Here is a 15,746-nt window from a genome sequence, read left to right as displayed (position 1 = left end):
CAGATGAAATGCTTCAGTACAGTGACAAGCGTAGGAAGCTAACGGAGAATGAAAAGGATGATGTAAGTTTAAAAGCAGAGTACAATTGGCTGACCAGAGACACAAAACAGGAAGCAAAGAGACAGAAGAAACTGGAGAAGAGAACAATGTAAGAAAGCAGAAGAATCCACGAAGAGAAATGTGACAAGTGTTATATTTCAATACAAGAGAAATTAGTAATACAGGGGGACAGATGAGATGAAGATGTCGGCAGTGAAAGACAAGTGTGGAATAGTAACTGGGGGTGAATAAGCAAAGAGTAAGAGATGGAAAGACCAATTTGAATAGCTGTACCACATGCAGAACACGTGGGGGAAACTTCCTGGAGAAGCTCCTCAGCACAAACCAGGGAGAACAGACGCTGGAATTCTTAGAAGTAGCGAAAGATCTTGATAGGCAGTTTGAAAAGGAAAAAGGTGCCGACGTAAATTCAGAGCTGCTGCAAGCAGGCAAGGAACACACGGTGAAGGTGACACACAAGCCAGGCATGGGTCTACATGCAGCAAGTGCCAAGCAAATGGGGAGAAGCGATAATAGGACTGATATGAGTCACTGGAGCAGACAGAAGAATCAGCTCATTGAGTGTGCCAGGAAAGCATTCCCCAATGCACTGCAGACGAGAACGAAGTCATCTATGGAAGCAGCGCTTGCAGAGAAATGGGCTGGATTTCGACCAGAATGAATGAAGCATAATAGATCAGTTATTTGTGATGAGCCAGATATCAGACAAGTACCTAGAACAAAGTCAAATCTGCCACAACAGACTTCAGAGTCTTGATTGCATTTGGCAGAGGGTTATGGCAAGCTATGAGAACGTGTGGCATCCATGAAGAATGGAGCAAACATCCACAGCAAGTTTTTGCATGTGGTGAGAGCAGAAAAGAAGCAGATGGAATGGTGCAGGGAATCTGTAGAAGTGAGACAAGGCTGGACGCTCTCCTCAGATCTTGGTACTGGATGCAGTCATGGCTGTAGCACTGATAGACGAAATGAGAGGAGTCATGTTACATGGTAGGACAGTGCATAGCCTTCAATTCGTGGAGGATACTGACTCACAGCATTGACCTAGGATGATTTATAGAGAATAAGTGATGAGGTCCACTGGGACAGCAGAACATTTGGATTGAAGATCAGCATGGAGAAGACTGGAAGACAAGAGAAAGAGGTAAAGATCAAACTTGGAGGAGAAAGAACTAGAACAAACAGTATACCTTGGAGGACTAGTATTGAAGAACGAGATTTGGGAAGATAACAAAAAGAAGACTCTGTCTAGCTGTTACCACATTGGGATAACTCTAGATCTTGCAGAAGGGTAAAGACATTTTGATAAAAGCAAAAGTCAATGTATCTGAGGCTCCCTCATGCCAATACTGCTGGAGTATGAGAAAAGCCGATGAACAAAGGATCTTGACTGCAGAAATGAACTGGCTGAGGGGAAAATGGAAAACTGCAGAAAACAAACAAAGAGAAGAAAATGGTTAGGGCAAGAAATAACGCTGTTACAGAAAATTCAAGAAAGACAATGACGGTTTGGACACTTCAAGAAGGATACCATGCCAGAGTGCAAGGAACTAGAAACAGAGGAAGACCAAGGATGCATTGGATAGACACGGTGAAGAATGACACGGAACAGACAGGATTAAAGATCACCAAACCCATGAAGCCAGTACAAGACAAAGTGGTGGAAAGACATCATTTGGGCCCTGTTGTTGCTGCTGAGCTGACAGATGGGAAATCCAGGAGAAGAATGGCCACAGCACATCCCTGGGGCCAGGTTAGTGGGATTTAAACAAGGATCAGATATTTGTGTGGCTCAGGAAAACAGCAGAGTTACAGGGAATTGGAAGGGATCTAAGCCAAAGTCTCTGAGCCATGCTCTCCTCACTGGGAAGGAGTATTTCGTAACTGCACGTTGCGAGTTTCCTTGCTCTGTCCTCTGAAGGACACTAGACTAGATGGGTCACTGGTCTAAGCCCATCTGGCCATTCCTGCGCTTCTAGGTTTCAGTGGGGTTGCCTGGGCTGCAAGTCAAGGGAGAATCGGGTCCAACATAACTCAAAAGATTCTGTGGCTGTAACAGGGAGGCTGCCCAGTTAAAATCTCTGCCAGCAAACATATGAGCTAAGACTGCCCCCCAGCAATGCCAGGCACTCTTCTGGCCTACTGGCACGTTTGACAACTCTGGTTCACCCCCAGGAATGTAACAGTAGAAGATGCTCCCTAGGCCAGGCTCACGCCCCTGTACTGCTGGTGAAGTCAGTTCAGTCTCATTCACATTGCAGCTGGAATCTGGACTGTTGCATTTCCTGAGTTCTGTGCAGCGCTGAGCAGGTAAGGAAGCAGGGACTGGCTTGCTTCACACCCCATTAGACTATGAGAGCACAAATAGCCAACCTGCTCATCTCCCTCTGAGCAAAGTGGCACTCACCGTTTCTTCAGTTTCTTGCCCTCCTCCTTGGAGGCTGGGAGGATCATGGCCAGGTATGGCCCATCCACTTCAAAGAAGATGCTGTTCTCTGAGCGGGTAACGTAGGTGAGCGAAGCCGGGTCCACAAGCTCCTGGTACTGATCATTCGTGAAGCCTTCCTGTAAACACAACGTCATGGGACCACTTCACTGGACAGCTGGCTTGACAATCCGTGGGGCGAAAGGGGGACATTCCCCCAACACGCCCACCAGGAGTGACCCCCAAGTACCTGCTGCTCCCACAAATGAGCAGGGAAGGATAGCAAACACTCTCTGCTCCCTCACCAGGGTAATGGGCACCAGCCTGGCACCCCACAGACAAGCCACACTCCCCATGGCCCTAGGGTGAAGCATCGACTTGCCAGCCAGCTGAGATGCCTGACTGAGCCTTGCCTCCTGATCTGTCCTTCAGCAGGACACAAAATAAAAACTTTACAGAACACCTCACTCTGGTTCCAGCCAGTGAGGGGCTGGCATGTGGCGGGCTGGACAGACAGCAGCAGAGTGCACTGGGTTTGGACCAGAGGAAAAGAGAGTGGCAGAAAGCTTGTTAAAGTGGCTGTACTGACAGAGGCTTTAACGAGGCAGTAATGGGGTATAGGCAGCCATCAGCGCTCCGCTGTGTTAGAGCGAGGAGCAGAGGTGGGCATGCTGCACTCCAGTCACTGAAGCCAGGCTCTATGCTGGCAACCAGCAGACAGGCAAAGGGTATTGCACAGGTCCTTGGGGTCATGACGCCACTCAGCCAGCGTGCACAGATTGAAGGGAGCGTGTGCACACACATGCACGCACTAATCCTGGGCTCCTCCTCTCTATGAGCTGTCATCTGCACCATGCTGTGGGGTTCTGGGACTCTCTCCCCCATCCTCAAGGTGCCAGGCTTGTGCTAAAGACTCCCTAGGCTGGCACTGGGCAAGCAGCAAGTGAGGCTCCAAGGGCCTGTTCATTCGCAGTGAGACAGTACTGGAACAGAAGCTGCCGTCTGGGTGGCCCCGGCAGCTGTAATTCCCAGTGAAAGCAGAGCAGCCTTCACTGGCTCCATGCGTGGGTGAAGGCCAAGATCACTCTCCCCTTTGGGAGAGCACGTCTGCTGGAGTCTCCTTTCCCGTCTTTCCCTCTCCACCCCCTCCCAGCTGGTCTACGGTGGGGCTGGATTTACCTTCACCAGGATGTTCAGCATGGCACCGGGATAGGAGATTGTCACCTTGGGCTTCTTTGCATTGGTTGATTTGATGACAAAGTTTTCTGGGAAACTGTTGGGAAGGACGCACCAGATTCCGTCTGTGTCCAGCTCCAGCGGCCTCCTAGGAAGGGAGAGCACAGCTTGGCAGAGAAGGGCAGGGCCTTTCTGCAGAGCCCGCCCAGTTAACACAAGCAGCTGGATGGAAGAACCCGCAGATGGCAGTGGCTTTCTATCCTGCATCTTGGCCGTGATTCACAAGCCTTCATACAACATGTCTCACCAGGGCGGTCCTGCAGCCAAGGCCTCTCCCCTAGTCCTCCCACAGGCCCATGTCCTGGGTCATTTCCCCCCTCCCGGCACTTACCCAATCTGCTCGATCAGCTCCCTGGCCTGGGTGATGATGTTTGCTCCAGTGAAGCAGACAATCCCGGCCATCTCCATGGAGTACCAGCGGGCCCTGACGGAGAAAGGGGCCAAGTATGAACAGGAGCTGGCAGCGAGCTCATGCCAACCTTTGGGAAAAGGGTATAGCAAGGAGCCCCAGAAGGGAAGGTCCAAGAGCAAGAGAGTGACGCCCAGTGATGGGTTGTATCCCCTTCCCCTCTCGTGTCTTGTCTGGTTAGGCTGGAAGCTCTTCTAGGCAGGGACTGTCTATTGCTGGTTGTTCAGGGCCCAGCACAAGGGGTCTTGCTCTGGGTTGGCCTCTGCGGGCTGCCAAAAGAACAGCAGTAAGGGGAGTGGTACAGGGATCACTCACAGGCTTGGAGACCAGAGAGGAGCTGGGGAAGCAGGGGCAGAATCACAGGAGTGACCCTCCCTCCTGCAGCCTCTCCCAGCAGGGGTCTGGCAGGGAGGAGTGTGTGTCTAGCTCCCATCGGAGAGGGCTGTAGGCAGCACACACCCTTTGCGCATCACGTAGCCGTAGAAGGAGTTGAGGATACACTTATGTGCCAGCTGCAATGAGTCGTACAGGATCTCCATGTTCTTGCAGCGTTTCACTTCGGTGGCGTCTCCCATCTCCGTGGCGGCAGACAGCTTCTTCTTCCACACCTGAGAGAGAGACACAGACAGCCGCAGATGGGTCAGAATGCTACTGCCCGGGCACTACAGACATTAGCAGCGTCCAGTTATTCCCCAAGATAACAGCCCCCAGTATGGCAAGGGTGCTTCAGGATCAATTGCGCAGACTCTACATTCCTTTCACCTGGACCTAGGGAACAAGATCTCACGCTAGATGGAGAGGAGCTTTCCTGCTTCACACTTGGCTCTGAAGGATGTGCTCCTCACAGACGTCACACAGCAGCCGAGCTGCCTCCGATCAGCTCTGCCTCGCTCTCACTGCACAGATGGCAGCAAGCTGCGCAGCGGGAGGAGACAGGACAAAATCCAACAGCAGAGCCATGTGGGTTGGCAGGGCCTTCTAGCCCAGCCCTGTGCCTGGGGGCAGGACTGAGGCAATTACTAAAGATAAGCTGCAAAGCAAAAGATGGTTTGGGCCTTTGCAGAGCCGTTCTGGAGACAGACTCAAGGGTCTTTCGTTTTTTCCTACATGTATTAGGGACACCAGGTCCCAATAGCCCCCAGCTGGGGGTCCGACTGGCGTTGGGATGGATGGTGACACACAAGAGGCTGACAGCTGAGTTGCAGCTCTCTGGGCCTGAAGCAAGGGGCTGCAGTGTCTTAGGCAGCGCATGGCTCAGCAAAGGGAATAAAACCAACTGATGGGCTTTGATTCCCAGCCCCTATCTCTGGGCCATTCCCTTCGAAGAGCACCCACAGCCCAGCCCCCATCTCCCATAGCTGGGACTCCACAGCCAGCTCATCCCAGGACCTACAGGAAACCTCCTCTTGCTGTTTTGCTCTGCTGCAGCATTTCCCTGTCTCCAGGGAGGAGGGGAGCCAATCCCGGTCCCCTTTAGAGCAGTTTGTACGCTTAGGGTTCCCCTCTCCCTCAGCCAGCTCTCAGCCTTCCCCTCCCAGCCCGGCCCTAGTCTGCAGTCCTCTCACCTCACGGCTGTCTCGGTTTAAATGTGCTGCCCCAAATTCAACCCGGGGCAAGGAAACAGGATGCCTGGGTGCAGAGTTGGCTAAATCCCAGATGAACTAAACATGCAGCCACTCAGCTCACTGGTGTAGCAACTGATCGGGTCTTGGAGCTGTTCATGCCTCACCACTGCTGCTTACTGAGTAAGATGGATCAGTGGGGAGAGCCAGGTGAGTCCCCCCGGCCCTCCCAGAACTGCCACATAGAGGGACCCGTCTCTGTTCTGAGCTTGGGTCTGATTCAGCAAGCTGGCCTCAGAGCTCCTGAGCACAGCTGCTCATGCTCAGCTTCTGGAAGCAGAGATCAGCTGTTCCAGGAAAAGGGCATTCGTGGCTCCCCCACTGACACCCAGAGCAGAGGGACCCAACCGCCACACCTTGTGCAGGCCCTTGAACTCGTAGCGACGGTCTCTGAAGGCTCGCACGGTGTCCACGTAGAATGAGTTCTCCCGCTGACAGATGGTGGTGATGCGCTCCTCCACCTTGGTGACGTGCAGCTTCTTATAGGCCTTGCGGCAGTAATCTGTGCCGGAGAGAGCAGAAGCAGCTTAGCCAGAGACCCGTGTGCCCATACAGACGCTCACTCCGACTGGAGGGCACAGGAGGATGGTGGTAGCAGTTAAGCTTTGCATGGGGCAGGCCATAACAGCAGGGAGAAACAGCACCTCCCAACACAGAGGTCAGGATGGGGGGCATACAAGAAGAGCGATGGTGCTCTTCTCACGCTCCACCCTCAAACCCAGGCTCCACCTACAGCCCCAGAAGAGGGTGATGGGTTTGCTAAACAGTGCCTCCCAAGCAGTAAAAACGCTCACAGTGCTGACATTCCTATTCATCATTAGGTTTCAGAGTTAAAACTAATCTGAGATGAATGGGGCTGTTCATGTCTCAGACAGAATCCAGAGCGCTCTCCACAGACTACAGCAGGGAGCCTTGGAGGGTTTTCTTCACAACCCACAGGGTTAGAAACTCACTGCCCAGGCTGTCATAAACAGATAGCTAAGGGTTAATGTCTCTTTCTCCTGGAAAGGGTTAACAACACCTGACCAGAGGACCAATCAGGAAACAAGATACTTTCAAATCTCTGTGGAGGGAAGCCTTTGTTTGTGGTTTTTGGGCTTTGCTTTGTTCTCTCTGAATCCTGGAAGGGGACTAGAGGTGCAACCAGGTTTCTTGCCAATCTCCCTGCTACAGTCTCTTATATATTCAGAATAGTGAGTATTGAGTAAAAAGGTGGTATAGTCTTTTGATATTTCTGTATTGGCAACTGTGTATCTGGATCGGTAGAGTTTTAAGTGTATTATGGGTGAATATTTTAAAAATTGTATTTTCGTGCTGGAGAAACTTTCTCTATTGTCTATATAGCTGAAAAGAACCCTGTATTTTATCCATTAGATTACACGAGATAACTTGTACATTTATTCTTTCTTTTTAATAAAAGTTTGCTTTTTAAGACCTGTTTGATTTTTTCCTAGTTGACGCTCAAGGGAATTGAGTCTGTACTCACCAGGAATTGGTGGGAGAAGGAAAGATAAATTTCTCTGGTTTTAGATTCACGGAGCTTGAATCTATAATTGCCTCTGGGTGAGGGGAGAGAGGAGGGGTAAAGGTGGAAGCCTCTGTTTTAAGATTCAAGGAGTTGAATCACAGTGATCTCTAGGGTAACCCAGGGAGGGAAGCCTAGGAGAGGCACTAGTGAGGGGAAATAGTTACTTTCCTTGTATTAAGAGCCAGGGGGTCTGGGTCTTGGGGGTCCCCAGGGAAGGTTTTGGGGAGACCAGAGTTTATCAGGTACTCAGAATCCTGACTGGTGGCAGCGTATCAGATCTAAGCTGGTAATTAAGCTTAGAGGATTTCATGCTAGTACCTCATTTTTGGACTCTAAGGTTCAGACTGAGGAAAGTATACTATGACACAGGCCCACTGGGGACCTCAGAAGAGAGCTGGCATACACCCTGCTGAAAGCAGACGTGATCTGCCCTGGCACACAACGTAACTCCAACTTCAGCAGCTAGGAAGAAGCAGCCCGTTACAACAACACTCAGGACATGGGCAGAGGAGGGTGTAATGTAGGGTGTATGACGACAGATGGAAGGGCGAAAGCCAGTTGTGCCCGCATAGCCAATGTTTACATTACAAGCTGGCAGTGCGTTATCCCTTAGAGCCCGCAGATTGTACCAGCATGGACTAGGCAAACAGGGGGAGTTAATCTGGAGAAATATCTCCAGGGGAAGTGACCCTTCAGCACCCCGATGGGGCAAACTGAACCACAAGGTACCACGCTCTCAGAGTTCAGTAAATGTCATTTTAAGCTCGTTCTCACCCGCCAGTCGCTTCTTCTCAAACTTGGCCTGTTCCTCACGGGACAGCTCGTGAAAAGCACGAGGCGGGCCGTCTGGGTAGAGCGGGGGCAGTTTCTCTGACTCCAGCTGCTGCTGGATGCGGTGGTACTCGCTGCGGCTCGCGGGCACTGCAAGGGAAGGAAAGCCATGAGCACGTCTGAGCAGGAGTCGGGGGAGGACTGTTCCTAGGTCAGGCTCCAGGGTCTCCCTGCAGCGTAGCACAGCAAAGGGACCTCTGCAAGCAGAGCAATACTCACTGAATTCCCCTCTCCACTGCCAGGTCATCCGGCGCTGGCAATTGGCACCTGGCTTGTTAAAGTCACAGGCAGCGCATGTGGCCTCATCCACTATTGCCGAGGGCTGGATGGAGAGAGAGAGAGCGCGAGATCAGAGAACCTGGCTCTACCCCTGGCTTAGCCTACAGCCCAGGCCTCTAACAACTGGGTTCAGAGCTCTGCCTCCTCAGAGGCTTCTCTCCTCTGATCCGCTGGGAGCTGTAGGTATAGCAGGCCCTTCCAAATGCCCGACTGGGCGTCATTACCCAGCCCTGCTTCCGCACTTCCTCCTGAGCAGGGAGTTTGCTCTCGCTGGCTGGGAAGCAGGCAGTTTCTTTGAGCCCTGTCCCACTGGGATGCGAACCCAGGAGGAGGCAGCCTGCTACGCACCTGCAGCCTGTTTGTAAGGATGATGTTGGGGTACATGGCCCCCACATCCAGATGGTAGATGAGGGGACACTCGATCCGGTTAGGAATGTCCTTCAGGGAGTTCAGCTTGACTTTGATTTCCTCACATACCTGCGGTGAGGGGAAGAGGCAGAAACCAGACAGGAATGAATCAGCAATTGAGCTGAGCATGCAGCATGGCCTCCCCTCCACAGGGACAGGTACTCAACCTTCCCATGACCACAGAGCGCACAAGGACCCGGAGTAAGAGCCAAAGGAGCACGAAGCTTAGAATGAGCTGCATTTTGATCTTCACCAGCACTGATTCCCCTTAGCCTCAGTCACAGGAGACTGTGTCTGATGTCAACTATTTCAGACAAGGGAATGGGGCCAGGCACAGGTGGGGGAGGAGGGAAGGTGGTGAACTCAGGGCTGAAAAGAACAATAGCTAAAGGCGAGCGGTTATATGATGCTAACACACACAAACAGGAGATGGGCTTGTCTAGAGAAATTCCACGTACTACCCCCTACAGGCCCCAAGCTGTGCCACACCCCCACGTAGGCAGGAATCAGGCCTAGGTCCAAGCTACCTCCTGGAAGTTGGTGACTTGATCCAGCGGCAAACCCTCCTCCTCCTCGATGGCATGGCGGAGGGTCTTCTCCACGCGCTGCAGCAGAAAGTCGAAGGCAACAGGGTTCTGAGGGGACATGGGAATGACAGTAACTATGAGGCTGTCTCCAGCTCCTCTCACCCAACTTCCCTCCCTGGCCGGAGGGGGAGGAAAGCAACTATAAATTCCTCCTGAGCTGTCCGTTTCTGTGTCTTCTTTAGATGGGCCTAGGACAACTGAAGGCATCCATGACACAAGCCACTCTCCCCACTAATCTACAGCTTACTCTAGGGTGTGTTTCCCTCCCCTTGGTAAGAGCCACACATTTGCCTGTCTGTGATGAGGAGACAAAATCCATCCCAGGGTCTTACTGCACTGAAGGAGATGGGGGCACAAGCAGGTTGTGAGCAGTGTAGGTCACTGGCAGACCCTTGGCAGGCACTGTGCATCCTAGACACAGATCCAGCCAGAGGCTCCAGGCAGATCCGGCGTTTCCCTACAGGGCTCTACAACTGCCATACGGTCTGGGCAGCACAAGGCTGGCATGAACCAGGAGGCGCCCCACAGCCAGAAAGCCACACTCCCAGGATTACGAGCACACCCACACACCAGCGTTTCACTTGGGACAAAGCTGACCTAGCCACCAGCTCCTAGTACACCCTTGTTGTCCCAAGCACCTAAGGCTCAGCTCGAGCACTCAAGGGTCACCTCTTATATTCAGCCTGTGCTGCCCAATCTCTGCAGGAACGATAGTTGTTGGGCTGGCCTATTCCATAGCACTGGATGCGTACAGAGCACGTTACACCAACCCCCATCCCCGAGGAACGTACCCTCTAAAAGCCCAGCGAACACACAGTGAGCGGTGTGCACTCAGGACTGCAGGGAGGGGCTGAAGGTGGAAAGGGTGGGTGGGCACAGGGAGTGCTGCGGAAAGCAGCACCCATTTGGGAATGGGTGAGAGACAAAGCAAGGAGAGGCATGGCTGAAGCAGGAGAGAGGGCAGGAGGTTGTGTGTTATCTTGACAGAGAGGAAGGCAGGGCCTTCCCTGCCAGGGCGGCTGAGTCCAGGACACTCTCCAACGCTGAAGTCTCAGATCCTGGCGTTCTTTTTGGCTTGGCTGGTTGTTAGTTTCAGCTGGGGAAAGGTTTTTGCCTGTCTGAGCTATGTCTGGATTCAGGAGCCCAGAGCCAGAGGATCCCAGCACAACAGAAAACATGGGGGAAAGTAACTACTAATGGGGGAGGGGGAAGAGACGCGGGGGGGAGGAGATGGGCTCTCTACACTCCTCCTCACCCCACAGATGGAGGAGGGGAGATCAGACCTAGGCTCTCACCATTTTAAAGCGGCAGGGGATGTCGCTGCGGAAGACCCCTGACTCTAGCGCCTCCACATGGCCCCCGACGTAGGTCTCCGAGTCTAGCACATGCCCATCCTCTGTGAGCTTGTTGAACTCCTGCTCCTGCTTGTTGGGGAAGATGATGTTGGCGTGATAGGCCTGGACCATGAGCAGCGCCTCGCACAGCGTCCCTGAGCCTTTCCGTAGCACCTGCAGGGAGAGATGTAGGGGGAATTGGCATCAGGACACATGGCCGAGACTGAGCCATGCAGGAACCCGGGAGAGCCAGCCCTGTCACAGCACCATGTCAGTGAGACAAGGTGCTTGGCTTGGCAACACTCAACTTGTGGTAACAGTGGGGAGCAGAGAACACCCTGCCCTTAGGAGAGCCTCGCACACTGCACCTATAGTAGTGACAGGGAGGGAACTGTGGCTGTTGCATTAGCACCGACACTGCTGCCCTGCAGGCCTACGTGGTGTGAACTTGTCCGTGTCGCATCTCCCAGCACTCCCATCGTCACCAGTATTAGTGCAACAGGGGAAGACTTCCTCAAAATTGCTAGCACAGACAGCTCTCCCTCAGCTCCCTGAGTGAATCTAGCCCACAAGAGAGCCCTCTACTGGGTAAATGCCCAGAGCCCTGGCTAACACCGCTGGGAGCCTGATCTGCAGACGTCCTGAGCGCTCAGAACTCCAGCTGAAGTCACGGGGAGCTGCCAGTGCTCAGCATGTCTGAGCCCTGCAAGAGTTACAGCCCCTACTGACAGACATGCCCCTTCCCCCCCAAAGTCTACTCTCATGCCTCAGCCCCTTGGCAAGGGGGACCCTCTGCCAGCCTGGCCACGTTCCACTGACACAGAGCACTCAGCCTGGGCTCTGGCTCCTGAGCACTCACCTCGTCGGGCTCCATGGGGATGATGGTGCACAGCGCGAAGATGAACGGGTGCACGTACTTCATGTACATGTAGTAGGTAGCAACTGCGTCAGACACCGAGTAAGTGGCCAGCGTCTGATGGGAAACAGCAAAGAGCTGAATTAGTTCAAGTCGAGCTCAGCACAGGAGTCTAGCAGAGCAACGCCTGTCCCATACCTGTTCCCCGCTGCACACAACACAGCCCGGGGGGACGTGGGCAACAGGCTGTCACAGACAGTAAAGGCTGTCTACAAGCTGTATGCTCAGAGGCCCCTCAGCCCTGAGGGGACGGGGGAAAGGGCCACTTGCCACGTAACTGCCCTTATGCCCAATAGTTCTGGGAGTGAGGAGCTGCTTCCTGTCCACGCGAATGCCCCATAGCTGATGCCCCACCCTGTCCACGTGTACACGGAGCCTCCCCCAGCTGTAGTGGGAGTGAAGCATTGCACAAGACTTCTACAGCACAAGTGCTTCACTCGCTGTAGATGAGTGAGAGGTCCTCTGTTAGTGAAACCAACATGACAGCACCAGGAAGGATCCCTCACCCCGCCCCGGGCAGGCTCTGCTGATTACATGGGAACCCCACCCAAGGCTGCCAGAAACAGAGGAGGCCAAAGTGACTCTCCAGCATCCTTCCATGCCCACTGCATTAGCCGAAGGCATTTATCCCCGCTCAGAACTAGCCCAAACGATCAGTCGCTTCCCGGGGCCTGTCTCCTGACCACTGGGTCCAGAGGTTGCAGAACAGAGAGTACCTGAGGCTCTTCTGTAGCCATCCGGCACATCTCTTCGGGGTCCAGCTCCACTGGGTCGTAACCCAGCTTTGCTTTGGCTGCTGCTTTCAGGTTGTGGCTTCCTACGGGGAGGTAACTGTCTCTCTTCACCCACCTGGGGAAAGGAACCAGAGCACCAGCCTGTGAACGGAAGCCATGAGCCACCCTGCCCCAGGAAACCCTGAACCACATGGGCAGCACCTTGATTACTCAGACAAGCGGGGAGAGGGGGCATAGCCTTCGTTCAAGGTACCAGGAGCCAGCCCTAGTGTGGGGAGGGGCTGGGCATCTTTGCCAGTGCCCTCAATCCTGCTCTTCTGCATCCTCTGCGACTCTTAACCCACCCACCAGTCCCAGCACACTTCAGCCCTCCTACTTTAAATCCCTGAGTGAAGGGGACGGTACCCTGGGACTGCCAGCAGGAGGAGAGTGGTTATCTGGACTGTGGATCCGTTCCATAGAACTGGACCAACTAAAAAACACTCGCTCCCGTTCCAGCTCTCTGTGGAGGATTTGCTTCGCTGCACAAATGCCCCTCCTCCGCCTCTCCTGGGTGCCGGAGCTCAGACTACAGGCTGAAATGTCATCACTTGCCTGCTAGGCAATGGGCTGAGACCAACCCCTCTGGGACTCGTCAGCCAAGCCAGAGCACTAGCAGATATCTCCTGAGTTGCCAGGTCCAGGCCTTAGCTTGCTGCACTACCCAGGCCCTAGCATACCCAGCACTGGACACTGAACAGCCAAATAACGGACTGACCCACCAATGCCACGAGGCACCATGCATGAAGCCAGCGAGCAACGTCTCCCAAGGGGCAGCTCACTGGCCAGTGTCCACGCTCCTCCGGGAACAGGCACTTTACAAACCCAGAGCCACAGGTGAACAAAAGGGAGGCAGCGTCTGGTACCTTAGACAGTCCATGTGGATGCACTGGGAGGCTTTGTACTCCCCTTGGCTGTCCTTCTGGAATCCGATCTCTTGATACATATTCATTCCATGCACTGCTGCTCTAGCTTCCACAAAGGGCCTGGGGAGAAGGCGGAGCATAGCACAGAGGGGACACAAACACAGGCACCTTCACCCCTCCTCCCCTGGAGAAGTGCTTTCAAACCTGGCTTCCTTTACAGACCATGTAAGTCAGAGCTCCTCCCTGCCCCCTTCCCTTCCCGGCTACCATTCTGAGTATGGACCCAAAGAGTCCCTTCGGCACAGCGTTACGCAGAGGATGGGCAGCTAACTCAAGCTGCATAGAGGCCCCCACTGCTCTGCTCCCCCAGGTCACTCTGCAGTTTTCATCATCTCCTCTCTGTTCACTGCCCCACCAGTTTTGGGAGCAGCAGCATAAACATGGTGGTATTTACACCAGAGACAAGATGCAGCTGTGCAGATGGCAGAGCAGGGCTTGGAAAGCCAGAAGTAACTAGACTGGAATGTCCAAGGTCACTGCTTCAAAGGCAGGAGCCTGAGACACGCAGCTCTGCACTCCACCTCCCCCACATCGCAGGGCTCTGTAGTCTGGGACCCACTGGCTTTGAGCTGTCCCACAGCATGGAGAAAGAGCTCATCAGAGGGTGTTCCAGACACAGAGTGGCTGAATACTCAACATGGATCAGAACAGCCTTGCACAGTCACCTTGTGACTCCTTGGAAGAAGGATGGACAGATGGTCTAGTGCCTGCTCCTGCCCCCAGCTGACTTTTGCCCTATGGTTTCCACTTCCATCCTTACCAGTCAAAGAAGTCCCCATTGTAAGTGACCATGATGGTGGGTTTGGTCTCCTGGACATGTTCAAACCACCTCTGGATTAAATGGGCCTGGATTTAAGAGAAAAGTGAGATGTGGATATAGCGTAACCAACCCTCTGCTCTCTTTCTCGCAGAACCTGATCTGCTCTAGTGTGACTAAACACAGGAAACAAAACCTGTTCATGTGTTGTGACCGACACTATGATCACATTGTAATCCCCAAAGGAAGCAGACAACTCTCTCTGGTCTGCCTAGACCTGGGTGGATGATTGGTAGCAATTTGAATCTCATCTTCCAAACCGAATCTACTCACCTCATCCAGCTCGTTGAAGACACAAAAGGGACCCTCATACTCCGGCTTGGGAGTAAACTCAAAATCTTCAATATCCTCAGAGACGATCTCCCTGTTTGTGATCAGGTAGCCCTAGGAGGCAGCAAAGGAGAAGTGTTAGTGAACGCGTGCATTGCAGGTGCAGGGTACTTGGGGAGACCTCCACAGAGCCAGCTTGGCCAGTCCTTGAGGCTGAAGATGCTAGTGGTGCATCAGCCAGTGCAATCACCAATTGTTTTGGACAGACAAGGGAGGAGACAATGGTGGAGAGCCCTGGATTTTCCTCACACTCTCCCATGTATTGCTGCTTATCTAAAGGGAGGGCCCCCCTAGCCCCAGATGGGAGGAGTGCAAGGCTCTGTAAGAGAAGACTGAAAGGAAAGCCCTTAGGAACCCTGCAGTCTCTGGTGTAGATATAAGTTTCACTCCCTGAGCCATTCCATAGACACTAAGCAACATGCAATGAGACAAAAAGGAGGTTAAGCTGGCTGAAGTCATGGGTGGGCTCAGAGCCTGGCTCTGCTGCTGGAGTGTGTGGAGGCAGCAGCCCTGGCTGGACAGTTACCTGGCCATCAATCATGTAGGAGATCATCATGATCTGGTCTGTCTCTGCATCAGGGAACTTCAGGGGGAGTTTGGTGGTTTCAATGTCAAAGGCCAGTACAACAGGATCCTGAAAGAGACCCAACACCTCAAGGTCAGCATGGTAGCCTGGATCCAGACACCGTGATTCCAGGCTAGTGCAGGCAGAGATAATGTGCCAACCAAGTGAACTGAGGCAGAAACACTGCTTGATCACGTCACCTCCTAACCAACCCAAGCCGCTACCTCAAACCCATCCTCTAACCTTGCACCATGATCCCTCTGGAGCCTGTGGTACAAGACCAGCCACATTTGGGAAAACTTCACCATTTCACTGGTGGAAGCTAACTTCAAGCAGAGAATAATCAGCCACGCAGGAGAGGCACAGACTGCCTCACCCTAATCGGAGCACTCACCGGTCGCTCCACCAGGTCGTCTCGGCGAGTGATCTCCGGAGGGTAGATGCTGCCCCGATAACGGACATTGTACCAATGAGCCTGTCGCAGCAGAAGAGAATCAGAGGAGCTGCGTTAACACGGCATCTCCCAAAACCATGAGCTGGGTGTTGAACTGACACCTAATACAGGCCATCTGAAAGAAGGGCAGCATGGGCTAAGCGGTTAGAGCAGGGGGCTGGGCGTTAAGGGTCCCAGTTCTGTCACTGGATCAAGCTGTGGCCTTGGGCAGGCTACTTAGATGCTGTGCCTCAGCTTCCACAGCTG

The 15,746-nt window shown here is 53.3% G+C and overlaps 1 protein-coding gene across 1 annotated transcript in view; it reads right to left on the bottom strand.

Annotated features, from left to right (window-relative positions):
• Window positions 1-15,746, bottom strand: part of POLE (DNA polymerase epsilon, catalytic subunit) — a 38,606-nt gene that overhangs the window by 18,066 nt on the left and 4,794 nt on the right. Inside the window, exons 8-24 of the mRNA XM_032768303.2 lie at window positions 15,441-15,521; window positions 15,008-15,115; window positions 14,425-14,535; window positions 14,095-14,180; window positions 13,275-13,394; window positions 12,352-12,484; window positions 11,579-11,692; window positions 10,681-10,893; window positions 9,326-9,433; window positions 8,739-8,867; window positions 8,331-8,433; window positions 8,055-8,201; window positions 6,109-6,254; window positions 4,590-4,738; window positions 4,053-4,145; window positions 3,665-3,809; window positions 2,468-2,625 (exon numbers count right to left, since the gene is read on the bottom strand). Coding sequence (XP_032624194.2) covers window positions 2,468-2,625; window positions 3,665-3,809; window positions 4,053-4,145; window positions 4,590-4,738; window positions 6,109-6,254; window positions 8,055-8,201; window positions 8,331-8,433; window positions 8,739-8,867; window positions 9,326-9,433; window positions 10,681-10,893; window positions 11,579-11,692; window positions 12,352-12,484; window positions 13,275-13,394; window positions 14,095-14,180; window positions 14,425-14,535; window positions 15,008-15,115; window positions 15,441-15,521 — 2,144 coding nt within the window. The remainder of the gene's footprint in view (window positions 1-2,467; window positions 2,626-3,664; window positions 3,810-4,052; window positions 4,146-4,589; window positions 4,739-6,108; window positions 6,255-8,054; window positions 8,202-8,330; window positions 8,434-8,738; window positions 8,868-9,325; window positions 9,434-10,680; window positions 10,894-11,578; window positions 11,693-12,351; window positions 12,485-13,274; window positions 13,395-14,094; window positions 14,181-14,424; window positions 14,536-15,007; window positions 15,116-15,440; window positions 15,522-15,746) is intronic.

The sequence above is a fragment of the Chelonoidis abingdonii genome, chromosome 22 (assembly GCF_003597395.2).
Source record: "Chelonoidis abingdonii isolate Lonesome George chromosome 22, CheloAbing_2.0, whole genome shotgun sequence".
Lineage (NCBI taxonomy): Eukaryota > Metazoa > Chordata > Testudines > Testudinidae > Chelonoidis > Chelonoidis abingdonii.
This window is presented reverse-complemented; position numbering and strand designations above follow the sequence as displayed.